This window comes from Neovison vison, chromosome X (genome assembly GCF_020171115.1).
Source record: "Neovison vison isolate M4711 chromosome X, ASM_NN_V1, whole genome shotgun sequence".
NCBI classification, from domain to species: domain Eukaryota; kingdom Metazoa; phylum Chordata; class Mammalia; order Carnivora; family Mustelidae; genus Neogale; species Neogale vison.
Genome location: NC_058105.1, coordinates 129,678,135 through 129,705,343, shown reverse-complemented (window position 1 = coordinate 129,705,343; position 27,209 = coordinate 129,678,135). Strand labels below are relative to the sequence as shown.

The window sequence follows — 27,209 nt, the reverse complement described above, 5'->3', positions numbered from 1 at the left end:
AGGGTATTATGCTGATCGAAATAAGTCAATCAGAAAAAGATGACTATCATATGGTTTCACTCATCGGTGGAATTTAAGAAACAAAACAGATGAACGCAGAGGAAGGAAGGAAAAATAAAATAAGGCGAAATCAGAGAGGGAGACAAACCATGAAGAGACTCTTAACTCTAGGTCACGAACAGAGAGGGTTGCTGGAGGGAAGGGGGCGGAGGGGATGGGATGTATCTGGGGGATGGGCATGAAGGAGGACATGTGATGTGATTGGCCCTGGGTGTTAGATGCGACTGATGAATCGCTAAACTCGACTTCTGAAACTAATAATACACTCTATGCTAACTAATTGAATTTAAATAAAATAGTTTTTTAAAATGGCATGGTCTGCCAAGGGACGCTGCCTTGTTCTATTTACTCCCAAGCCCCTCGTGTACTTTACAAAGAAAGTGTTATTGGCACACAGCCACATTCATCTGTTTACATATTATCTCTGGCCATCTGTCTCGGCAGGCTCACAGAACCCTGCTCCTGCAGCAGGAGGACTGCTGTAGACAAGACGTAAACAAACTGTGTGAGTGTGTGCTAATAAAACTTTATTTACAAAACACAAGTGGTGGGCCAGATCCCATGGCCTGTGGTTTGCTGAGCCCTGGTGCAGAGGAATGAATGAGAGGGAGAGAAAGGGATGGATTTCAAAGCCTGGCTCTCATCTAACACTCAATCTTTTATAGGTTTGGTTTTTGTTTTCATGAAACAAAGTCCCTCACCAGTTCCATGACTTAACTTGGGCTCGGTTCTCTGGCTGGTTTCCTAACAAAGGGGTTAAAACATCGGAACCCACATCTTGGGTTGGAACATTTCAACTGCAGGGGTGCATACCAAGGTCAGCTATGTGCAGTACTGAAAGGACGTGCTTCGTGGATAAATGCCATGGGTAGGGAGGGTTTCCAGGTAAGCAAAGAGGTACAAGAATAATTCATAAAAACTAAGTAAAAACCCATGGCCTTAAATACAACTACTGAAGTTTGGACTCATCGTTTGCTTTTCTCTTGAAAATTTAAAAAAAAAAAAAAAAAAAAGTGGTTTTTAATTCTGAAACCCCCACAGTGAGGAGCACCTCTTGTGGGGTCTTTAAATACTATTTCCCACCAACAACAATGCCCAGAGTTCCTTAAAGAAGTGATGACTCCAGGACAGAGGAGATGCACATACAGCAACCCAGGACTTCCTCTAGTCAATGAAAGCCAGGAAGTTGTCAAAGCCAATGGAATGCTGGCAAAAGGGTCCAGGGGCTCCTACAAAGATGGGACTGTTGTTGCCTTTTTAATCAAGGCAAAATTCACAGAACATAAAATGTGCCATTTTATTAACTTTTTGAAGTTTGTTTTTTTTTTTTTTTTTTTTTTACTAATCTCTACAACCAACGTGGGCTCGGACTCATGATTCCTGAGATCAAGAGCCATGACTGATTGGAAGAGTACTCTTCTAAGTCAGCCAGGCACCCCCAAAATTTGCCATTGTAAAGCAAGCCATTTTGGGGCATTTGGTGCATTCTGAATGTTGCGCAACCACAACCTGTCTAGATCAAAAACCTTTTCTTCGACCCAAAAGGAGAGTCTGAGCCATTATGGGGTCACTCTCTATTAAGAGGAGGACAATTTAAACATGGAGGGGAAAAAATATATTACTTTGAATTAATAACATGCGATTGTGTGTTTTCTGAGTGGTAACAGTATTAAAAAAAAAACGCAATCGCCCCCTTTGAGGTCATTAAGGGCCAAGGTCATTACTCTGGAAACCCTTAAATGAGCTGAATGAATGCAGGACAGCCTTCCTGCTCTCATGAAGGGCAGTGTTGGAAGGTCACCCAATGAGGGATGAGGGGAAGGGGCTCTTTATAGACAACTTCCACCTGAGAAATGCAAAAGGACTAGCCAAGAGACAGCATCAGCATTTTGTCATTTCTTTCAGAATGGGGGCACAAGCAGTGCCCCTGGTGGAACCTAAGACCACAGGTCACCCGGTGATGGTGACAGAGTGGACAGCGGGAAGGGAGGGTGGGCAGGAACAACCCTTGGACCCACATACAAAAGGACAAGCACCTACTATATGCTTCTTGCTATCAGGCAAAAGGAACAACAAGAAACCCATCACCGTCTGTTTCTCAAAAGCCAAAAAGAAAGGAAGGAACAGAAGGGAGGATCCAATGAGTCTGAATTTAATCTAGTTCAAAGATCTAACCACTGGCTCACAAGAAACACTGAGGACAGAGGAACAAGGCAAAGGACACCATGAAGCAACCCACCCAATCTAGATCATGGGGCTTCCTATGGGGCTCAACTCCAGTTACTTCACAAATAAATGGCATTGGTCCAGAGGGGAAGCTGAAATGGGTAGTTAATGGATTTAATTAATGGAGCTTAGAGACAATCCGGCCAAATGCAACATAGACACCTTGCTTAAATTTTTGTTTATGGGGAAGAAAAAGACATTTTTGAGATTTGGGGGAAATCCGAGTATTGACTGGATGTTAGATGATCTTAAGGAATTTTTTTCTTATATTCTGTAAGATGCAATCATGGCACTGATGTTATTATTACTTCTTTAAATCATTATCCATGAGAGCACGGTGGGCACTTGCTTTAAAATAATACAAAGGATGGAAATTTGGGAGAGGTCAAGAGTCAGGTAAGGTGTCAGAGCTTTGATGTCTACTGAATCTGGGTGATGAGCACACAGGATTTCAGGTAAACTATCCTCTGCTTTTGTGGATGTTTGAGAACATTAAGTAACAGTCGTCAAAGATGGGGTGCAATGTTGTTTACTGCTGGCAAGAGGCCAGGCATGAGAATCTAAAAAATAGCACTCAATGTCTCCCCTAAATTTTAAAAAAATACAACAGAATAACTAAATTAAACGTATTGCTGCTTTTATTTTCATCATTTTAGAAAATGAAAAATAACCCTAGTGTGTCCCTTATTCTGTTATGCAGGCTAGGTGCGCAATATCACATGTGTGTGCCAAATACTTCTGTACAAGAAAAGGAGCGGTCACTATAATTAAACAAGAATTCCACAAGATTACGTTGGATGAGGAAAAATCCATCCGTTATCCAGAACCTAGGGAAAACATGACATTTGGAGTTACCATGAGCAAATGACTATGATTGGTAGAGGGAAGAATATAGAATTTTAAGGTGTTTAACCACATTGTGTGCCCTGCTGTTTAAAAAAAAAAAAAAAAAAAAAAGGAAAAAGAAATGTGCTTTTCTCAATTATGTGTTCAAAATTATTACTGGAGATGAAGCACTGTTTGGTTCCATATGTTTTGTCATGATCCCTGGGGACGTTTTCTTTCCAAGTTCATGGAAATGTCATGTCAGTTGTTGGAATCCTGAACTGGACGGGAGGCCGGGCGTACGTACCCACGGGCATCACGTCACCTGGACTGGCCCAGAACGGAGAGACCTCATCAAGCAAACCAAGAAAAATACATAAAAAGAAAGAGGGAAATGTTTTTGCAACCGACAAAACAGTGAAAAAAGAAAGTTCTTTGTAAAAGCAATATGTCAAAAAATAAAACGAAAAATTTTTAAAAAGCAAGATATCAACATGCTAATGGGGCCTCTTTGTTTAACATCTTTTTTCTTTTTCTTTTTTTTCTTTCTTTTTTTTTTTTTTTTTTTTTTAAGATTCTACATATTTATTTGAGAGACACAAAGAGAGTACAAGCAAGGGGAGAGGCAGAAGGAGAAGCAGACTCCTCCCTGAAAAAGGAGCCCGATGTAGAACTTGATTCCAGGACCCTGGGTTTATGACCTGAGCCGAAGGCAGACGCTTCACCTCCTGAGTTACCCGGGTGTCCCAAACTTCAATGTCTTAAGTTCATTAATTGTTTGATGCTTTGTACAAACTCACCATCATGCACTGAATCTGAAATCCACATACCCGATTCACTGCAGAGGAACACGGCTCAAACTTATCCTCATGTGAATTTGTGAAATATTTTACATCTGGTGGGTTTGAATCAGACTTTCAAACTAAAAGGACTTAAAAAAAAAAAAAAAAAAAGATGTACCATATACCAAGTGCTGCCAATAGGGAGCAGCCTAACATTATAAACCCATTATTTTGCATTAATAAGGTCTTCCTTCATAAGGTCATGGAAAACCACTTCGTTTTTACGTGCTTTATTCTTAGAAAGGGTAATGGATGATATCTTATAGGGCAAAACCAGACTGAATTTAACTGCCTCACAAAGCATCCCTAGGACGGCTGCTTTCTTAAAAATCATCAGAGACATGAGTCACTTTGTGTAAAACTGCTCACCCACACAATCAAGTTTCTCATTAATGCAGACGTTTCCAGAATACGAGAAATGCAATTATCACCTTGGCCAAGCCCACGTCATCAAAAAAAATTTTTTTTTTCAGTTCTTATTTTTAAGTAATCTCCATACCCAGTGTGGGGCTCCAACTCATGTTCCTGAGACCAAGCCCTAAGCTGAGATCAAGAGTTGGATGCTTGGGGTACCTGGGTGGCCTAGTGGGTGAAGAGTCTGGCTTCAGCTCAGGTCATGATCTCAGGGTCCTGGGATGGAGACCCCCATCGGGCTCCCAGCTGAGTGGTGAACCTGCTTCTCCCTCTCCCTCTGCCCTGGCTTGTGTTCCCTCTCTCACTGTGTCTGTCAAATAAATAAAATCCTAAAAAAAAAAAAAAAAAGAGTTGGTTGCTTAACCCATGAGTCACTCAGGAATCCCTAAAATTTTTGTTTTTACTAAGTATCTCTACACACAGTGTGAGGCTTGAAATCACAACCCCAAGATGAAGTCACACGCTCTGTGGACTGAGCCAGCCTGGTGCCCCAAAGAGGTGTATTTTATAGATCGTCCTGTCCAGCATGGGAGCCACCAGCCGTATGTACTTTTGGAACACTTACAATGTACTAAGGAATTAAAATTTTAACCTGCACTTAATCTAAAATTACATTTAAAACCCAATACTTGATGCAGTTACGGAGAAAGTTTCCGGTATTTTCAGAGAGCCTGGGCATGTGAGTCTTGTTTTTCCAGCTGTAAATATTGTGGACATGCAATAAAGATGAAGTATTTCTGATGAAATTATTGGACCCTAATAGGGATGCACCATACAGATAAAATGCACAAGGGATTTGAAGCACTTAGCAGCAGAAATTCATGTAAATCCTCTCAATTTTCATAGTAATTATATGCGGAAATACTTGTATCATACCTATGCTGAATGAGGTAGGCTATGTTATTAAATGTCTCCTTTATTTTCTCAAGACCTTATTTTGAGGTCAGCTGTATGCCCAATGTGGGACTCAAACTCACAACCCTGTGCTGAAGACTCGCACATTCTACCAACTGAGCCCCCCCACGTGCCCTGACATATTTACCTTTTAAAACATGGCTTCGTGAAGAGTTTAAATCCTACATGAGGTGTGTGTTGTAATTGCACAGGATGGCACTGCTCGACGGGTTAATTTTAGGAGCATAAATTACTCAGTGTGTCCAGGGGAACAGAACACGTGTCTTGAGCCTTTTCTGTGGAATATTTTAGGACGTGTAGGTGTAATAGTATCAGCAAAAGACAGCCTTGTCTCCCTCTGTCTCTGTCTGGGTGTGTGACTCTCTTCCCCACCTAATTGTACCAAGCGGCCAATGAGCCAACCGTGGAATATAGGAAAGAAGGCTCACATTTTAGTGGATGGGAAAAAAAATAATAATAACAACAACACAGCAAAATAATCCAAAAAACAAAAGAAACAAAAGCCTAGAAAACTAACATATGACGTGATGAGAGGTCTATACAGCACATGAGACAGTTTCGAAACCCATCTTTACACTCTTCTTCCCTTTAGTCATGTCTTTGGACTTAAAAATGAAGAACTCCATTCAAAAAGCAAACCTTTCGACCCAAGACAAGCCCCCAGGGCTTCATGGGAACTCTGGGCTTCAATGCATGGGATTTACAATCTTAAATTTTCCGTGTATTCTCTATACAAAGGCCAAACTGTTCCTAATGTAGGGAGACGTTCCCTATAGACCATGACATTGGAAGACCCATGGACATCAACACTTACCAGCTTTGCACCAGCCTCACTGAAGCTGAAGGTTAAGTATTTTAAATCACACATATTCACTGGAAACATTCACCCAGAGCCAAAGGGCAGTCTGGACTACTGGACAAAGGACATGAAGAAGACGTTTTATGCCCCAACGCCATTAAGATTTCATTTTATAGGACTATTTGTGATGAGATCCACCAGGGCAAACAATGGTAAGAACATCTGTTCCTGTGAGCCCAGGGTTACAAATTGACATTGGAGAACCAGCTGAAATAGAAATCTGTGGGCACGGAGTATGGACCCTGCCTTCACTGACAGAGAAAAACAGTAAATGGATAATCTACTTGGTCAGCAAGAAGACTTTTTCAGTGTTCATTACTCTACGAAATAAAAACCAAGATGGGACATTATCTTAAAGTGACATATGCTGAATGAGGTAGGCTGTCTTATTAAAAGTCTACTTTCTTTTCTCAAGATTTTATTTTGAGGTCAGCTGTATGCCCAACGTGGGACTCAAACTCCCAACCCCGTGATGAAGACTTGCACACTCTACCGACTGAGTCCCCCAAGATGAGCCCGCCAAGATGACCTCGTGCATAATTTCTTCTTGTCAAATATGGTGAAACGGTCATGTCCACCTTGAACCCCTCCCAAAAGGCAATGAGGAACAACAGGAAGAAGTTTTTTTGTTTTTTTGTTTTGTTTTGTTTTTTAAGATTTTATTTATTTGACAGACAGAGAGAGAGATCACAAGTAGGCCGAGAAGCAGGCAGGGAGAGAGGGGGAAGCAGGCTCCCTGCTGAGCAGAGAGCTCGATGCGGGGCTCCATCCCAGGACCCTGGGATCATGACCTGAGTCGAAGGCAGAGGCTCAACCCTTTGAGCCTCCCAGACTCCCCAGGAAGAAGTTTTTATAAAGCATAAAGCATGGGGCACCTGGGTGGCTTAGTTGGTTAAGCACGTGCCTTTGGCTCAAGTCCCCATCCATGGGTACTGGGATGTGAAGCCCCGATTTGGACTCCCTACTCAGCGAAGAATCTGTTTCCCTCTCTCTCAACCCTTCCCTCCCTCTCCTGCTCTCTGTCTTGCTCTCTGCCTCTAACAAATAAAAAAATTAAAAAAAAAAAAAAAAACTTTAAAAATAAATAAATAAGACATGAGGATTCAGAAGGGGAAAGCAGACAGCAGGACAAAATTTTGGAAGCTGTCCCAGAAGCTGGACCCCATAAAATGGAACAATCCAACCCAAGTGTTGGAAGGGGTCTTCTGCGGAGAGAGGAAATGGGTTGGGAGGGGAGTGGAGAGGGTTCCTTGACGCAGTGTAAGCAGGTATATAATTCTGATAAAAAGAGGAAGTCATCTGAGCGACAGCACCACACACCCACCAACGGCGATGATCAAAAAGGCAAGCCAAGACTGGTGACAGCGAGGACGTGGAGAAAAGGGGAACACTCATGACATTGGCGGGAATGCAAACTGGTGCAGCCAAAAATGCAGACCACGGCTTAGAGGGGCCTCAGGAGGCTGAAAAGGGAAGGACCCTACGACCAGCAACAGCACAACTGGGTACTGACGTGAAGAAAATGCAAAGAGTATCATAAAGACATCTGCCCCACCCCCGTGCTCACCGCAGCATTACCAACAGTGAAACCCACGTGTCCACTGACACATGAACGGAGAAAGGAAACGTGGTCTACACAGACCAAGGGCTATTATTTGTGCTTGGAAAAGGACATCCCACCATGTGCAACCATGTGGAAGGACCTCCAGGCCATGATGCTGAGGTAGATAAGTTGGGCGTCCAACACAAGTGAACGACGCCATGGAACCCCAACACAAGTGGGAATGGAAGGAAAATGGCAGCTTACTTGTCGACCAGCTTCTTGGCGAAGCCGAAGTCGGTGAGCTTGATGTGCCCCTCGCGGTCCAGCAGGATGTTCTCGGGCTTCAGGTCCCTGTAGACGATCTCCCGGGAGTGCAGGTACTCGATGGCACAGACGATCTCCGCGGAGTAGAAGAGCCCCGTGCTGCTGGAGAAGCGGCCTCGGTTGCGCAGGTAGCTGAAGAGTTCGCCGCCGGGCACGAACTCCATGAGCATGTAGAGGAAGCGGTCGTCGTGGCACGTCCAGAACCTGCGGGGAACAGCAGCAGCATGGGAGTGAGCCCCACAGCATGAATGATGTCCTCCACGCAGGCCAGGGTGTCCACACTGAGCTCTGGACGCTAAAATAGGCAAGCAAGTGAATGTTAAAATCTGCTAGAGATAGAGGTTAATAGACGGCAGCAAGAAAACCAAGAGGGCTCCTGGGGGACTCGGTTGGTGAAGGGTCTGCCTTGGGCTCAGGTCATGATCTCAGCGTCCTGGGATGGAGCCTGCTTCTCCCTTGACCCCTCCCATGGGCTTGGGTTTGTACTCTCTCTCAAATAAAGAAAATCTTTAAAAAAAAAAATCTCAGCCCACAGGCTGAATGGTTTACCCCAAGATGATGCGTGGAAGCCCTACACTGTAGGACTTCAGAATGGGAACGTTCAAGGGGATAAGGTCTTTGAAGAGGGGATGTAGGTAAAATGAGGTCAGCAGGGTGGGCTCTGATGCCATAGGACTGGGGTCCTTATAAAAAAGAGGAGATGAGGACAGACATGCACAGACAGATGACCCTGTGAAGACACAAGGCGAACACAGGTCTACATGCCTAGAAGGAAACTCTCAGGAGGAACGAGCCCTCGGCCGCAGCTGGAACGCAGACTCCCAGCCTCCAGGACTACAGGAGATAAATGGGTGTTGTTCAAGCCCCTCAGTCTATGGGATTTGTTCGGGCAGCCCAAGAAAATTCATGCACATCTTAGGGAATCACCCCTGGTTCGGCAACCCAACCCTGTAATCAAGACTGGAAATATGCAGTAAATGAACAGACCGCCACCCAAACACCGGCCTGGGTAATGTCCCGGAGAGTCGGGAGAGGCGCTTTGCCCTTGCAAAGACACTCAGAGCTCTGTTACGGTCAGGAGAAGCGGTGGTGGGGAAGGGAGGGGGAGCGTGACTGAGACACCAGGTCCTGTCTGCTTTCGAGAAGTCTTGGCCGAAGGAAACAGTAAAAAACACATTGCCGGAAGGCCAGCGGTGATGGAGGAGGAATACTTTCTCATACAGGAGAGCTGGGGAGAAGAGAAACCAGGTCCGCAACTATGGTCTGCGTTATGAAGAGGACGTAGGAAGTCCCCCAGGAAAAGCCGCCCCATGGGATGGGGGACGCACAGGACGCTAACCATGGCCACACTAGCGTGTCTATACTGTAAGGCTCCTGCTGGCATCTTCTGGGATCAGGACACTAGGGTGCTTCCCTGCAGACTTGACTCCCCATAAGCTTTCACCAAAAAATGCAATTATGCCCAGAGAACCGGCCATCCCTGCAGGAGGATGGTCATGGCACCTGCTCTAGCAGAGGGTCTCACCTGCCGGGATGGGCCACTCCAATAAAATAAAGTAAAATGGGGTGGGGTGGGGAGGGACAGCTTGCCACGACAGGACTATTAACTGGAAGGGAAACCATAAAGGGGTAAGCCTATCCAGTGATCAGGATGCATGTGAGTTAAGGCAAAGTAATAAAAACATGACGAACAAGAGCAAAAAAAATCCCCACCACAGAAATGAAACACTCTGCTCCGCTCCAGGAAAGCAGTTAAAAAAAGGATGTTTGGTTTGCTCATCACGGTGTTTCCATGTATCAGCAAAACACCGGTCAGATGTACAAGAGGCTTTCACGAAATGCACGTGGAAATCATTCGGGGTTGCTGATTGGAAAGAACACGTACCCACCAATGGGGTTTTTGCACAAACGCCATCGTCTCTCCAACCTACTAACGGGCCGGAGGTCCCTGTTTTCAGTTACTGAAGGCGTTGCATCTGTGTCCTGCTTCCCGTTCTTGCTTCGGGCAGCTCCAAACGCTCAAGATTTGCGGTCTGGAGGCACGAACGGATACAGGAAGCAGGAACGCTGCTTTGGGGGTTTTGGTTGCTACTGCCACTTCCTGGAGAAATCGTTTACAGTTACACAGACTCTGTGACCAGCCACAGGCTTCCGACCATTTCAAGCCTGGAGGGGGGTTTCCTTTCTGCCCCAGGCTCAGCTTCTTCATTCGTATGGCAGGAACGTTTTCTTCCTGCAACGCTTCCATATAAATGCCCAGTACTTCAAAAGCAAATGGTGGCCATACTCTGCTCTCCTGGGGGAGCTTGGAATCCAACAACGATTTCACCACCCTGGTGGGGAATTATGTTCTAGGGTCCAAACAGCACGGGAGTGGTGAACTTCTAGAATGAACCTTTCTGGAGGCTGGGGAACGTTCCAGATTACTCCTGAACAGGAGGAGTGCCAAACTGAGCTAGAACTGACCAGAAAAGGCCTGGTGTTCCAGAATTTGGGGGCAACATGGAGCCCTGGAAATGACCCCCCATGGTCAAAATCAAGTCCTAGCACTACCACCTTCCGCAGTTTTGTCGAATTTCACTGGAAAGGTAGGAAAATATGCAGAATCCTGTCTACCACTCAAATACATTAGGTACATGCATGTGCACACACACACACACACACACACACGCGCGCGCACACTCACCAATTAGTATGCACCCATTTTCTGGATATATTCTACAGCCACTCCTACTGACCCACAGCCCAAATAATAATCTACTCCGATCCTTTCTCAACGCTTGAGAACAATGCATCAGCCATGTTGGAATGCAACCTAATGTCACCCTTGGAAGGCATGGGAGATAACTCACCATGGGGAGATGACAACAGGGCCAGGGGAGTGGGGATTAATCAACCAAGTGGAATCCGTCAACCCCCAAGACAGGATGGGTGGAGCCAGGAGATTCGGGCAGAAGGAGTGGGGCTGATGATCTCAGAGTCCATCAACTGGGCTCCAGGGGAGTGGAATCTCATTCACCTGTAGGTCTATCTACATAAAAATTGAGACCTGGTATCTATTGTTCTGCTCCCAATTCCAAGATGTGTTGTTCTTTTCCCCACACCACCGAGCAATTCTGTGACACCAGCAGGGTGTCCTACAATTCGACTCCATTCTGGCGCTGTCTACACCTGGAAACAGCAGGAGATCTCACAGGGGAAGGGTGCCCCCTTCAACACTCCCCCAGCACACACAATTCCAGTGCCAATCACAGTCCAGGTCCTGTGTGTCTCGTAGAGCTGCTATAGCTCCTCCTTGGGTCCCAATAATCTGGCAGAGGGGCTCCTAGAGCTCAGAAAAACATGTTACTCACTGGGTCATGGGTTTACTATACAGAGATAAAACTTGGGAAAAGCCAGATGGTGGAGACGCAGAGCACCAGGTGTTGGGAAGGTTGAGAACCGGCCATCTGGTCTTCTCCAAGTGATCCACTCCCCCCAAATCTCCCCAAGCTCCCCATCCTGGAAGCTCCCAAACACTGTACTTCTGTGGTTTCAGGGAAGCTTCAGGATTAAATGACCACCCATTGGGGATTAACTCAGCCTCTAGCCCCTCCGCCCCTATGCAAAAGGACCAAGAATTCTAACCCTCCAATTATAGGATTGGTTCCCAGGCAACCAGCCCCTGCCTCTAGGGTGTTTTCCAAAGTCACCTTGTTCACATAACAAAAGCCACCTTTGTCACTCTTATCACCGAGGAAATTCCAAGGGTTTTAAGAGCTCAGTGGCAGGGACAAAGACCAAACATCTACAATCAGATTATCACAGTGACAAAAATCACAGACAAATGACTGAGTGGGGAGAACTAGCCCTATAGACATGTGTAGCCCATTTGTTGCACAGATCTCTCAATAAAATCCAACAAAGTGCCAACAACAACCCCAAAAAGGGCACTCTATCTTAAGTGGACACAATCCTACCTACACACCTCACAGTCCAGCGCAATCCATCTCCAGAATCCTTGAGAAGTAAGTAACAGCTTTCAAATAAACGTACTCCATGAAGACTCAAAAACTGAGACTGTGGGGGAAAAAAAAAAAAAATTTGTGGGGGCCCAAGCTCCCCTCCCTGTCTTTCCTCAAGTCCAATAAATATCCTAAGAGGGGGAAAAAATTCCACGGGCATCTTTTCCTCAAATTTGCATGAATTAGACTTCTCTTATATGGAGAGAATGGGTAACATTGGGCATTATGAGTAAGAACCAAAATATTTTAGGAGATGCTGACGTTACTCTTCCAAAAACATTGACAAGCATTAGGTCATCAGTTGGGGCTTGTGGGAAGGGAGGAGGAGTCTGGGTGGCCCTACATGAATTCAAATCTGGTTTTAGAAACTGAGAAACCGTAATAAGGGCATCAGCCAAAGCATTGGTTAACTCATTCCCATTCCTTGTAGGACTTGGCCCCTTGCATGGAGTCTATAAACAACAAAACCCAAGGGCAAAAAGACATAAGCAGGTTTGTCACCAGTGGTATGAGAGAAAGAGGCATTTGTGGATCTAAAGTTCAGTATGTATTAAGAGTCTTGCTTGAGCACTGTGGATCAACAACTCCTGAAACACAACTCTATTCACTTCCACATTCAAACTTGCTCTTTGCTTCATTTACTGGGTAATTTTTTTTTTTTTTTTAAGATTTTATAGATCCAAAAGAGAGAGAGAGAGAGAGATCACAAGCAGTAGGCAGCAGGTAGAGGGAGAAGCAGATGCCCCACTGAGCAGGGACCCTAACATGGGACTCAAACCCAGGACCCTGGGATCATAACCTAAGCTGAAGGCAGACACTTCATGGACTGAGCCACCCAGGCACCCTTACTGGGTAAATTCTGACCAAGGACCTCACTGTGCGTCAGGTAACAATCTGGATACAGAGCAATGGAAAGGGCAGGTCTAGTGTTGATGGTCTTGAGCCTTGCAGGCTAACTGGGGAGCTGAGTGTAAATAGGAAACACAGGATGGCAGGAGGGAGTCAAGAGTGGGTGGAAGGGGGGACCCGCAGGCAGGATGAACCTCTGGCAAAAGAGACTATCCAATGGACATCCAAAAAGCCTGGAAACTGAGGCACAAGGACAACACTGGGACAACTCTGTGCCAAAGAGCTTGAATTCTATCGTATGCACACAGGGTACCTCCCTCTCCCATGGGATTTGACTGCAGAGAATTGCCCAGGTCAATGGTTACACCAAAAGGAAGCCTTATCCTGGGATCTGGAGTGGATGGATGCTCAGGAGAAAGAGAGGGATATGGGTGAGCTGTAGTAGTAGCTCATTCACACTACACTGTGTGTAGTAGCTTCTGTGAAGATGCTACTGAACTGGACAGATCTGGATGGATGTGGTGATGTGATTTACAACAGGAAAGGGCAGGATCCCGGGCTGGAGTGTCCATGGAGGCAAAGAAAAGAGGATCCAAAATAGCGCCTGGGGGACTGGAAGGGCCATTTGGGGAAACCAAAAGGAAGTACTGATTGGGGATAGGAGGCCAGGAGCAAAGTCAACAATTCATGTTTGGACAGAGGGACTCTCAATTGTCTGGGAGGCATCTGAGCAGGACAGGCTGGGAATAAGGAGGACTCAAACATCCAGCTCAGGGGGAAGCTGGGATGGAAGAAAGAGCATGGCTTGGCTGGAATCATTAAGTCCAAAATTTGGAGCAAAGGGGTCAGGTGGGGATTTCTGGAGCACATGCACACCCACATACACACCTGTCCCGATGGAAACGTCCCAAATGTGTCCTCCCAAAACCCCCCACAAGGGATCCCCACAAAGGTAAGACAGAAATAGAGGGAAGGGTGTGTATAATATACTGCAATAATGCCCAAACCCAGTGTGTGTGTTTATGTGTGCACATGCACTTGAAGGACACAAAAGATCCATATCAGACTGCCCATGGGATGACCTGGTGATGAGGGAGGGTGGGAAGCAGATAGGAAAGCCCTGAGTGAGGCAACCTGAAGAAAAGAAAACCGGAAAAGAGAAAATCTTAAATCTCTCTACTAAGAGGAAGGAGATATAATTAGAAACTGAAAATGCATTCAAGCAGTTAAAGCAGGGACTGGAACAGACACATGTACACAGCAGGTTCCTAGCAGCATTATTTATGAGCCAGAATGTGGAAGCCACCCAAGTGTTCCTGGATGGAGGATGGGTGGATGGATGGAAAGAAGGATGGATGGATGGATGGATGGATGGATGGATGGATGGATGAATGTGTGGATGGATGGATGGATGGATGGATGGATGGATGGATGAATGGATGTGTGGATGGATGGATGGATGGATGGATGGATGGACGGGTGATGGATGGATAGACAAAGGGATAGATGGATGGATGGATGGATGGTTGATGGGTAGATGGATGGATGGGTGGATAGAGGGATGGATGGATGGGTAAATGGAGGGACAGGTGGGTGGGCAGAAGGAGGGATGGATGGATGGATGGATGCATGGTGGGAGGGATGGATGGATGGATGGATGGGTGGATGGAGGGATGGGTGGATAAACAGCATGTGGTCCATGAAGAGAACAGAATATGACTCAGCGTTGAAAAGCACATTTCCTGCACCAGCTATGACGTAGAGGGACCTTGAGAACATGGTGCCGAGTAACAGGAGCCAGACACAAAAGGACACATCCTACCTGATTCCATGTATATGGGGTCCCTAGTGGAGTCCCATCCATAGAGACAGAGAGATGGTGGGGCCAGGGACTGGGAGATAGGGATGGAGAGCGACTACTTCATGGAGGCAGAGCTTCAGTTTGGAAAGATGGAAAGTTCTGGAGATGACAGGGGGGATGCAATAGCGTGAATGTGCTCAATGCCACTGAGCTGTGAACTTAAAGATAGGTAAAGTGTCCTATTGCACGTTTAGGTGCATTTTACTGCAATGAGAAATTATAAGTTTTAAGTATATTCAAGAGTAGATCTGAACCTGTGAAGAACAAAAAAACGGGCTGTAGTTTACAACGACAAGAAACACACAGGATGTTCTGACTCCAGGCCCCCCGCCTGTCCCTGACCTCAGCTCAGAGCAGTGCCTTCCGCTGTTAACACTGACCACTGTGTTCTATGTGCAAAGTCTGTGGCAGGGCTCCTACCTGAAGGTGTTAACCGACCCAAAAGCCAAGCCTCGTTCATTTAAAAAGAGTCTATCGTTAAGTTCTTTATAGATTTTGGACACTAGTCCTTTATCTGATATGTCATTTGCAAATATATACACAATGGAATACTATGCAGCCATCAAAAGAAACGAAATCTTGCCATTTGCGACAACATGGATGGAACTAGAGCGTATCATGCTTAGCGAAATAAGTCAAGCGGAGAAAGAGAACTATCATATGATCTCCCTGATATGAGGAAGTGGTGATGCAACACGGGGGCTTAAGTGGGTAGGAGAAGAATCCATGAAACAAGATGGGATAGGGAGGGAGACAAACCATAAGTGACTCTTAATCTCACGAAACAAACTGTGGGTTGCTGGGGGGAGGGGGTTGGGAGAAGGGGGGTACGGTTATGGACATTGGGGAGGGTATGTGCTTTTGGGTAAATTGGAAGGGGAGGTGAACCATGAGAGACTATGGACTCGGAAAAACAATCTGAGGGGTTTGAAGTGGCGGGGGGGTGGGAGGTTGGGGTACCAGGTGGTGGGTATTATAGAGGGCACAGCTTGCATGGAGCACTGGGTGTGGTGAAAAAATAATGAATACTGTTTTTCTGAAAATAAATAAATTGGAAAAAAAAATAAAAAAATAAAAAGAGTCTATCGTAATGGCTTGTGATGCTGCAGAGGACTTCTGCCATTAAATAAGAAGAGTAGACACCTCCCATGGATGTCACCCTATCTGTTCTTGCTCACCTCTCTGTGCAACCTGAGGCTCTGGAAAGTTTCTTCTACTTTCTGACCTGTCACCATGGCAACCAGATCTGCCCCAAGGTGCCCTTGGCTTACTCCATCCCCCATTCCAGGGCGTCCTCTGGCTCCTGACCCCAAGGGTCCCCTGCCTACCACCAGTGGTTCTGATGGCCCCTAGCTGGTGGCTGTGCACCACTCTGTCCAGAGATAGCTACCTCTTGCCCCTCTGTAAACAGGCTCCACTTCACCCCCCACCCACGCTGCGGGGAGTGTGCCATCCCCAGTATATTACTGGGCCAGGTGGGGACAGCGTGTCCTCCTCCTCATGCTTCTGGAAACCCCCGCCCCCGGCAAGCGCACAGGAGCCCAGCAAATGCACCCAGGTGCACATGTTTCCCCCTGTACCCCCACAGCATGCAGACTGCCCTGTTTCCCATCTGCTTTTCCCCACTGCTCACTGGCACAGATGCTGCCCTTCCAGACACTCCCAGAACCTCCAAAACTCAAAGACACATTGTCAGCATTTTTAAGCTTCAAATGGACAAGCATGCATAGAGAGTCAGAAAAGGGTCTTCTTTCCCCTGTGACTACAAGGGCAACGAAGGAACAGCTTTACCAACTACCTGACGGCGGATTAAGGGACACGGAGAGCAGACCCAAGCTGGTGGACACGGAGAGATCGTTGCTTTAGGCAACATCAGCCCTAGCCTGGCTCTGCTCATATGCAAGGAGGTGTACCAGGTTAGGGAACGTGATGGGGTCCACAGGCTGGTCACCACAGACACAGTGATGGAACTCCTGGCTCAGCGGCTGGGTCCAGGAAGGGACAGTGGGACCCCATGCATGCCCACTTACTGTCTGCATCTCTGTCTTCAGCTCTGGCTTTTTCAGCTGGCACAGCTCTGTCCCCCCAAGGGATCACTGGAAGTGCTCAGAGCTATGTGGATGGTCAAAAATGGGAAAGGACAGAAGTCCTAGCATCTAAGGGTGGAGACCAGGGATGCTACTCAGCGTCCTACAATGCCTGGGACACCCCACCTCACAGAGACATCCACCCCCAAATGTCAGGAGCACCCAGGCTGAGAAATCTGGAAGCAGCAACTTCCATCAGGTAAAGTCTGAGCGCTGGAACCCATGGTAAGAAGAGGTAAAGGTGGCCGGAGCCAAGCAGGCGTGCGGATCATTCTTCCCATCCCGATGGAGATCACATCAGCACGACAAGGAGGCTTCCAGAATAGCCCTGGTGAAGCATGATCACCATCCACAACTGTCATTACCTGTGCCAGAAGCCTGACTGATTCCGCCCCATGGCAGGCAGCACAGCACACCCGGAGCACACCAAGAGGTCCTATGCCAAATGTCGCTGTTTGGCGGCCAGCGATACTGGTCCCACATCTTTGCGGCTCAGAAAGAGGGGCCACCGCCCCCATCCACCAGGACCCAAGGTAAAGTCACTAGGCTCTGCCTTGAAAGCCTATCAACGGGTCACACCGTGGGCAGGGTGGTGGGGGACATCTTAGCAAAAGACGCAAGGCGCCCATTTCCCTAAGAGCGGTCACCACATGGGAATAGCTGCTTGCAAGCAAGGCCATTTCCATCTCCATCTCCAGAGTTTGCAAGCACACATGCAAACACTGAAAGGGAACAAGCTGCTGGTCAAGAAACACTCTCCTACGTCCTTCAGAATGATGGGAACAACCAGTCACAAGCATCCAGGAGACACGTGGTTCTTTTCTCATCTTGGAAAAACAAACAAAAAGCAACCTGGCACGGTTAGGAGAAAGGAGAAATAAGAGAGGGCTGAGATGGGGGAGGGACTGGAAGCAGACACGCAGCGGGACACGGGAGGAGGTCAGACAGAGGTGTAGGGGGTTGCAAGTTAGTTCCTGGGACAGATGGACCTGTCCTTGACCTCCTGCAGCCCCTCTGAGTCAATGGAGAACGACCAACCCACGGTGCAGAGAGTTCGATAAAGACTGTGGCATCAACATAGTTGACCACGAGATGTCCAAGACAAGGCAGTGAGAAGAATAAGCCCTTGTCACCCAGAGGTACAGGGAAGGGGGCATGAAGGACACCAACCAGGGAGGGAAGATGGAGGAACTGCCCTCCCGGAGGACAGAAGAGGGTAAAACTCCCCAGTCCTGCAAAAGTGTAAACAAAGGCTTGGAAATCCACACGGACTTCCATGAGAACATGGTCCCTGGAGGCCAGAGATGGGAGGCTTGTACAACAGGGTTCCTCGCCAGAGTATTGCTCAAGATCTGGACACTGCGATTGTAGGTAATGTGTCCTACTTCCTTATCCAGTCTGGGCGAGCAGCCCCCAACCTGTCCGCTACAGTGGGCACTTCAAATGCCCAATGAGGGAACAGCTCTGCTCTTCTGCTCAAGCTTTCTTGCTTTTGCCCTTTGCGATGGCTACTTTAGTGGATCAATTCCAAGAGGCTCTGGTGCCCAGACATGTGATCTAACAGGAATCTTGATGTTGCTGTGTAGACATTTTTTTTTTCCTGGTGTGATTAACATGTACTGTCAGCAGACATTAGGAGAAATACATGACTCTCCATAAGATGGGTGGGCCTCATCTAATCAGCTGACAGCTTTACGAGGAAAAAAGTGTGGGTGCCTGGGCAGCTCAGTTGGTTGAGTGTCTGCCTTCGGCTCAGGTCACGATCCCAGGGTGCTAGTATCAAGCCCCAAGTCAGACTCCCTGCTCAGTGGGGAGTCTGCTTCTTCAACTCCCTCTTTCTCCCTCCCCAACTTGTGCTCTGTTGCTCCCTCTGTCAATAAATAAAATATTTTAAAAAAGAACAACAACAACAACAAAATGTGAGGTTTCCCATTGAAGAGGGTATTTTGCCTCTGGATCTGACGGCTATATAAAAATTGTGCCTGAGTCAGCAGTTTCCCAGGTGGCTCTGCAGAGTTCAGATTCAAGACAGAAACATCAGCTCTTACCTTCGTTTCAAATCACTTGGCCAATCCCATGGATTTCAGACTTGGCAGCCCCTACAATCACGGGAGTCTGCTCCCGAAACTCCATCTCTTTGCTCTCCTTGTCTGGAACATGGCGTGTACTGTACCCATGGTGTTCCCTCCCCATCTCTGCACTCGGCATCCTTGAGTTGGCACACCGGCCATGTGCGGACACTTTTCTGTGCAGACAGTGAGATCCAAACTCTGTGGCTTTGGGTTCTAGCAGGAGACAGGCAAGCAGGACACATGCTCACAGGAGAGATGGAGGAGGAGGGTCTGGGGAAAGTTCCTCTCTACATGTACATGGCATGCTACTGGCCTGAGTTGGAGGAGTGCAGATAGGCTGTTTACGCTCCTACATTACACAGAGCAGACCACCACAGAGAATGATCTGGATCCCCTATGTCAATGGTGTCACGGCAGAAAACCCTATTCTGGGGTCAAACGAATCTAGGACATCAGCAATTTCTATGCCCTCAAAAGGGCAAAGAGCAGACCCCAGAGGCTGGTGTTTGGGCAGACCCCAAGTCTCTGTCCCACGGAAATCTGCATTTTGCACCCCAGAAAGTAAGTTACTCAGCTCTTCTAAAATTATCGCCATGGGCTGAGCTGGCCTTTGGAACGACTTTATCTCCAAACAGAACTTGTTCTCAAATGTGCATTTAACAAATCCCCTGACATCTTCTCAAAAATACTAGAGTGGTTCCCATACTGAGCTCGGACAATGCCACCGGCGGACTTGCCAAGTCACTCAACCCCAACTTCAAGGCCCAAATAACCAGCTTGATACCCGGAATCCACAGCATTCCATGTGGCCTCAAGAAATGCAAGCAAAACCTGCTCCATGTTTTCAGACAGTTTGTGGGATGCAGGGTGTCGGGTGAAGTGACCTCCATTCACAAGACAACCTGTGCCGCTGGGGGACTAAATACAATTCTTCACGGATGGTCTTTCCCCACTAGTACGTGTCCCTCATCACATGGACCTGGACACTCTGTGGCTCCCATCCATACATGTGGATCCCATCCATAGCATGATCTCCATGCTACATTCAGAGAATTTCCAGAGTCTGATTTCACTAGCTCAACTCATACCCAGTGTGTAGACACACCTGGTCACTCCAGTGAGAACACACAGAAAAAAGCAAGCGCTAGAAGAATATCGTAATATGATCCACGTGCTCTGAGAGGTCTACCCTTGGCAAGTCACTAAGTAGGTGTTATAGCTGAATTATATCCCCTCCCCCCAAATTCACATGTTGAAGCCCTAACTCCAGGACCTCAGAATGGGACCATATTTGGATATGGGGTCTTTAAAGAGGGGATTAAGGTATAATGAGGTCAGTAGGGTACACCATAATCCCATAGGGCTCTCCCTTTGCCTCTTCCCCTCCTTGTGCTGTCTCTATCTCAAATTAAAAAAAAAAATAATAAAATAAAATCTTAAAATCTTCTTAAAGAAAAGAAGAAAAAGAAGAGGGGAAGACAAAACACACACAGAGGGATGACCATGTAGGGACACAATGAGAACACAGGGTCTACACACCCAGGAGAGAGGCATCAGGGGGAATCAGCCTCAGTCCTGCCTGGATCTCATACTCCCAGCCTCCAGGACTATGGGAAATAAATGTGTTTTGTTTAGGCGCCCTACTCCATGGTATTGAGTTATGGTAGCCCAAGTGGACTGATACTTTCATTTTCCATAATTTTCAGATAACGGCCACCTAGAAATGTATATCACTTCACATCACTTTACATCTTCAAAGGATCTGTTGTTGATAATAATTTCTCCATAATCTGAGCATTTCAGGACAGAGCAGACACGACAACGTGCCTCATTTTGTGCAGTATCTCAGTACTGTTGGGGAGAAACCAAAAATGGATCAGGATTGGTAGACAGATTTTTAAATGACGTCCTACCACATTCTGCCAATGAGGATAACCCTTCTGAGAAGACGAGTGAATTGTTCCTCAAATTCCATGTTGATTTAATGATGAGACATTCCTATTCCTCAACCACACCCTTCACTGAACTTGACATATAAGAAGACGACATTTGACTGTGACCTGTACTCCAGTTCTGCAATCACAAAGCCCATCCAGAGTCCATCATGTGTAAACATAAGGTCGTTGTGTCTTCTCAACCATGAAGTGGTTGGCTTGAGACTCCCTGTCTTGGGAAGGAAGCCCTAGACACGTGACGGCAATCTGGCAATATCATAACGGAACCCAGGTCTCCAGTAGAAGATATTTATTTAAAACCCTAGCGAGCTAATGATCCTCCCTAGAATCACTACTTTAGTTCCTCCAAGAGACATAACTAGACGCTTTCCTTAATTCCAGAGGAAGATCTAACGCACTCATTTTTCTAATGGCTGTTCCACCGTGGACCGGATGGGGGAATTCACACATGGTGAGTGAGCAACGCTGAGTCCCCGAATCACTGACTATTTCTGTTTCCAGGACTTGAAACCCTGAGATGCACCTGACCCCTCTTTATCAGTACAAGATCACCCACAGCTCCATAAAAGGGAAGTAAAACAAACAAACAAAAAAAATTCAGCCTATTCGTTTCTCCTCCTCATTAAACATGCAACAGAGTCGGGACTCTGGGCAACACGCTGCTTTGGGCTTAGAGGATGGGGGGCTGGGGCAGCTGTGCATTTACAGACGTCCTTCTCAGAGTCTGTGTGCACGGGAGATGTTCCAGAGCTGTGCCCAAGGGCTGTCTCTGTGTGAGGACAGGTGTAGCAGAGAAGAAAGATAGGAGTTGGTCCAAAGGGAGGGATGCTTGGTGGGGAGACACACAGAAAGGAGGCACTGCAGGGGAGGGGTGGCCTGCCAGAGACAGGGAATGACCACAAGGATGGCATCTGCCTCCTTCTGCAGGTGGCACCTCCCCCCTACTGCAGGTGGCTTTCCGAGATGGGACCACGGATGGCAGAGTGGAGGGAAAGAGATAGCAAGCAGAAGGTAAACCCAGAGGTCAGTCCACGATGAGCCCTAGGTGGCTGGGGTCAGATTCTGGGGTCACTATTCCACGTGGATCTGTAGGTACCAATGAAAGTCACCAGACAGGTATCTGGTGAGGATCACCATGGCTGGAAGATGAAGAATGCCTTGGAAGGAAGGAAGAAAGGATGCTAGGGCAAAACCAGGTGAGAGGCCAGTATTGGACATCAGGGCAGAGACAGGGGGCCCCAGCTCAGGCAGGGGCTGTGGGTTGGGAATGAGAAGGAACAAGAAGAAGAGGGTGGAGGGGAGACATGGACCCTGGTTGGAAGGCACCCACAATGTGGATGGGGAAAGAGAGCCCTATCTGGGCCTCCCATTTCTGGCACCTGGGTGCAGAATGGTCTTATCCTGTATTAGGAAACAGGGTGGGAGAACAGGGATTTATTTGTTCAGTGCGGGGAACCCTCAACTGGACACATATGTGGTGTGTCCAAATGAAGATACAGTCGTCCCCCAGAAACCCGAGGAGTGACCTGCATGAATGAGGCTGAACTGGTGATGGTGACCCAGAAGGGGATGAGGGGAATGGAGTGTCTGGTGGGACCACCCACACTCCTACTGCTCACCCAGGATGGGAGCAAGGCCCAGGCAGAGGCTCTGGTCCCATCCAGCCAGAGGGCCAGCTGTGACCTCACTCCACACACCCACCCCCGGCCCGACATCTCAGAGAGGGAGAGGACCCAGAGAAGGCAGTGGTGGGGGGCAGGGGAAGACTCACAGCTTGACCAGGAAGGGGTGGCTGACTTCCTTCAGCACCGACTTCTCATTGTGTACATGTTGCTCCTGCTTTAGGCGGATGACGTCGGGGATGCTCATGACCTTCAGAGCAAAGAAATGCTTGGCCGTCTTGTCCTTGACCAGCTGCACCCGTCCAAACGTCCCGGTGCCTGGAAGGGGAGACAGCACACCAGGCTGCATCAGGACCTTAAGAGAATCCATCAGCTTCTGCAGCTCCCAACCGTGGTATATGGTGGGTGAGAGTATTTCCAAGAAGCTCCATTCTGGAACTTTCAGGTGAGGGCATGTACAACACACACGTCGACAAAGACATATCAAAGGCAGGTTGACGAAGACCTGCCTCGGAAATGTTCTTGAATTAGAGGGAAAGCTGGCCATCCCCTCTGCATATGGGCCACTGTGGAGACTACGCGCATACGCACACACTCATACAAGACAGGTGGGATGCAGAAGTGTGGTAAAGACGTGTTGTATAGTTTCTCTTTGGGATTTCTAGATAAAGGCAAAGGTATCAGGCACGCGACGCTCATGAAGAAGGCTCTTGAACACGTTAATTAATGCCTCCTCAAAGCGTTTGGTCTTTATTTCAGAATTTGCTAAGGACTGGAAAATGGGATAGATACCTACATGATACGGGAAAAAGATGGCTACTTGGGTAGGATATAAAGGGAGAGAGGGCTGAGATTGGGGTGAAATTTTAAAAATACAACTATGCAAGGAAATCCGACACTCGTTTGTACCCTGGTGGGACATTTCCAACCCAAATGCATCTTCTTTCTCCACCGTCAGGCTGTCCTGTTCCTCTGAGCCTCAGTGTGGGGCATGGTGTCCACCCGTCATACTGGTGGGCAACCACTTAATGCAAACATGAGATCAAAGATCCAAAGGAATTCTTCCTGTGACTAGAGCAAATGTAAAGTAGAGGGGCAGAAAAATGGAAATTGGTATGTGTAAGCGTTAGGATCGCGGGTGCCCAGTGAGCTTATCCATGTCGGCTGGGTTTTCCATCACTGTGTGTCTAAGCAATGAGGCATGGGAAGGGGCATTTCTGGGGAAGAAAGTCTGGGGAACAGGAAGGGTCTCTGGTTAGAAAAATGGCAATTAACCTAAGAGGGAGAAAGGAAGAAAGGAACCAGGAAGATCTGCGGGGAAGACAAAGGACGTTCTCCTCCCTCCCAACACAACCACACAGCAGCAGACATCCTTTCTTCTTGCATAGGGTTAGGACCTACGTACGGTAACATGAGCAAGAGCACGGAGTCACACTCAAGCAAGAACATTTTTTTTTTAGAGTTTTCTATAAATGAGAATTGCCGGGCTGTGAAATAAATCTCCTCGCCTCCTTGATGGCGGGGAGGGGCGGGGCCCACGATGAGTAACCTTGGCTTTTAGGCAGAGTTTCCGATCATGAATATTTTACCCTAGGAGGAGCAGAGAGGGAGCGCTGAAAACCCAGGAAAGCAAGTGTTGTGTAAGCAGCAGCAAATGATGAGGCATGTGCTCATTGGAAGGTCACTGGGAAGTGAACACAGAACTGAAACAGGGTAAGGCAGTCACATGGGGTGAGATGCTGTGGAATCGAGTCCCAAATGGGAGGTGGGGTGGGGCGGGCTATGGGGGAGAGGCTGAAAAGAGGATGAACCGGCAAAGCTTAGGGGTCTTTAGGCAGACACTGAGGTTTCCATTGGGCTAGGTGCACATAATTGGGGACACCAGCACCTGCTGAAAGATTTGCCCTTTATTTGATCTGTGAAGTGGGGCAAACACATGAATCCTTGGGCTTCTATGGTCCCTCTCTCCGACAGGACAGACCATAGTGCAACCTGTAAGTCCTGCCATGTTGTCACATTTTTGTGGTAGAAAGAAGACCATGTGGCTTCCCCCTCCTTTCTCTCTCTGATACCATTCCTCCTGATCACCTTTCTCCACCACCCCCAGGGAAGGAGTCCCTTCATCACTGGGTTGCCTTTACTAGATCATATTTTGCATTTTCAGCCCTAGTGTCTGACCTGCATCTGGACGTTCCCTGTGCCTACGTGAAAGACAACACCAAATATGACTCAGATTTTTCCACAGCAACGTGGAAACAACGATGCTGTAGGCAACGTCTTTCAAACTCTGTCTGAGCAGGGTCAACTGAAAGCACATAGAACTCCAAACGGGTTACTAATGCACTCAGGCAGCCGGAGCCTGAGCTACCCTAGGGGATGCAGGAGTCCCTGGACACCACAGTCAGGTGACCGGACCACACAGGATAGGAGTCTTGTTCAAGGTGGATGAAACTAGCACTCTCTAATTTTCAGCTCGGCCAGCTTAAATGCACAGAACACAAGACAACATTAATGGTATTGGTTGTAAAGGTATAAAGGTGGTGTAAAGAAAATGGGCACAGATTTCCCCACTTGGTGTTGGGAGCCTCACCAGTATATACCCCCAGGTCTCAATAACTCCCTTCAGAAAGTAGGAAAGTCCATTTTTTTAGCTTTGTTGCAGGTAAGGATGGCCACAGGATCTGCCTCTGCCCAGTAAGATACACAATGGAATAGCAGTCAGTCATTAGAAAGAAAGAAACAAACAAACAAAAAAAAGAAAGAAAAAAAAAGAAAGAAAGAAAGGTTCCTACCATTTGCAATAACATGGATGGACCTTGAGGACTATGCTGAGTGAAATAAGTCAAAGGCAAAGAGAGAATGATCTCACTTATATGTGGATTCTAAAAAGGAAAAAAAAAAAAAAAAACTTCATAGAAAAGAGTTCAGATTGGAGGTGGGGTACGGGAGTAGAGACACTGGATAAAGATGGTCAAAAGGTGCAAAGTTCCAACTGTAAGATAACTAAGTCCTGGGACATTACCATACAACCTGATGACCACAGTTAACACTGCTATAGGATATATGTCAAAGCTGCTAAGAGAGTAACCTAGAAGTCCTCACAATAAGAAAAAGAACTTTCTTTAGCTACATGAGGAGATGGATGTTAACTAATTGAGGTAATCATTTCAAAATACGAATTTGTCTACTCATTATGCTGTACACCTTACACTCACACAGTGCTGTCGAGAATCTCTCAATAAAACTGGAAAGAAAAAGTCTTTACGCCCAACAGGCTTTAAATAAAATAACACATGCAAAGCCCATCACACGGCACCTCAGTGGAGGTAATAAATGAATCTTCCATCAGCATAAAATGAAGTCAGCTTCGTAAATGTTCTGTGTGATGGTGGTTACGTAACTCTATGCACTTGTCAACAAGTCATCAATGGAGACACTTAAAATGCATGAATTTTGTTGTGTGTATATTATATCAAGAACATTAATCGTCCCCTCCACCAAAAAAATTTAGGGTGATAAAGGTTTTTTTTTTTTTTAAGTAAGCTCCATTAAACATAACTGGCATTTGTTTCTACTCCTTATTCTTTGGGGTAGGAGATGCCGACATCTATCAACCATTGACTGAATGACAGAACATACCCTATGGGAAAAGGATCCTACACCAGACTACGGGGACTGGAGACAAATCTCCTGCTACAGGGCTAAAGAGAGAAGGGCTGATATTCCCACTTCCACGTTATCATAATTCCAAAGTCTGACATGTGCAAAACACTTCCGAAGAAGTTTCCGCAAACATGCAGCTGAAGAAATGTCATCTGAAAAGAGATGTTATGGAGTTGCTCACTTTCTGAGGCAGATTCTCTACACCACGTCTGTAATATTGGGGAATGGAAGTCCACCTGGGATATCAAGTCACCAAAGAGTACCCATGGCTCTGGGAGGACCAACTAGGACCAACAAGAACTAGAAATGCCCAGGGTGTAAGAAGCACTCTTACTTAGAGAATCACGGGAAAAATGGTACTAAAGTTTAGCCATGATAAAAATGCTCCAGTCAACACACCAACTTCCAAAATACCAGAGACCACCATTTTGGGGGGGGAGGGGTCCATGTTGGGATTGGACTGTAACTTGTGGCAGTAAGCTCATGTTTTCCATACCTGTGTGATTAATCCCTGGGCACATGTTAGTTGGATAAATGTGCAGATGACTGAATTCATGGATACGCCAATGGAGGAAACCATTTAATGAAAGAAGCAACAGAATATCTCTTGCCTAAACCAACGGAGGTCCTTTTGCAAATGTGGGCAACGTCAGAGGAACCCACATAGATAGAGAAGCAGGAGAGAGGAGGAGGTTAGATCCCAGGGTGGCATCTCGGTCCTATGTTTCTGTATGGCATAAACACCTTTGGCCCTAAATACCTCAGATTTCACAAAGAATGCACCATAGAGCATTTAAAGCATCTCCATATATTTGTAAAAAGTAAAATAAATAAATATATATCTATATCTATATAGATATATATATATATATCTCCACTATAATCCAAGTAAGGTCCAGACAGGTGTTAATGGGATCAAGAGAAGCCAGTTCCTAGTTTCATGGACACCCTTTGATTATGGAAGATACTATCTCTGGGGGTGAGGGCACATGTGGACTCTCCCATCTATTATTTTACAACATCTTGTGATTCTTAAATTATGAATAGTCATATATTTTACTTAAACAGTTTTAGAAAAAGTCATCTTG

General features: G+C 46.7%; 1 protein-coding gene across 1 annotated transcript in view; it reads right to left on the bottom strand.

The window, feature by feature from the left end:
• Nucleotides 1-27,209, bottom strand: part of PRKX (protein kinase X-linked) — an 82,784-nt gene that overhangs the window by 28,199 nt on the left and 27,376 nt on the right. The window contains exons 4-5 of the mRNA XM_044234765.1: nt 22,608-22,776; nt 7,949-8,212 (exon numbers count right to left, since the gene is read on the bottom strand). Of these exons, the coding sequence (XP_044090700.1) occupies nt 7,949-8,212; nt 22,608-22,776 (433 nt within the window). The remainder of the gene's footprint in view (nt 1-7,948; nt 8,213-22,607; nt 22,777-27,209) is intronic.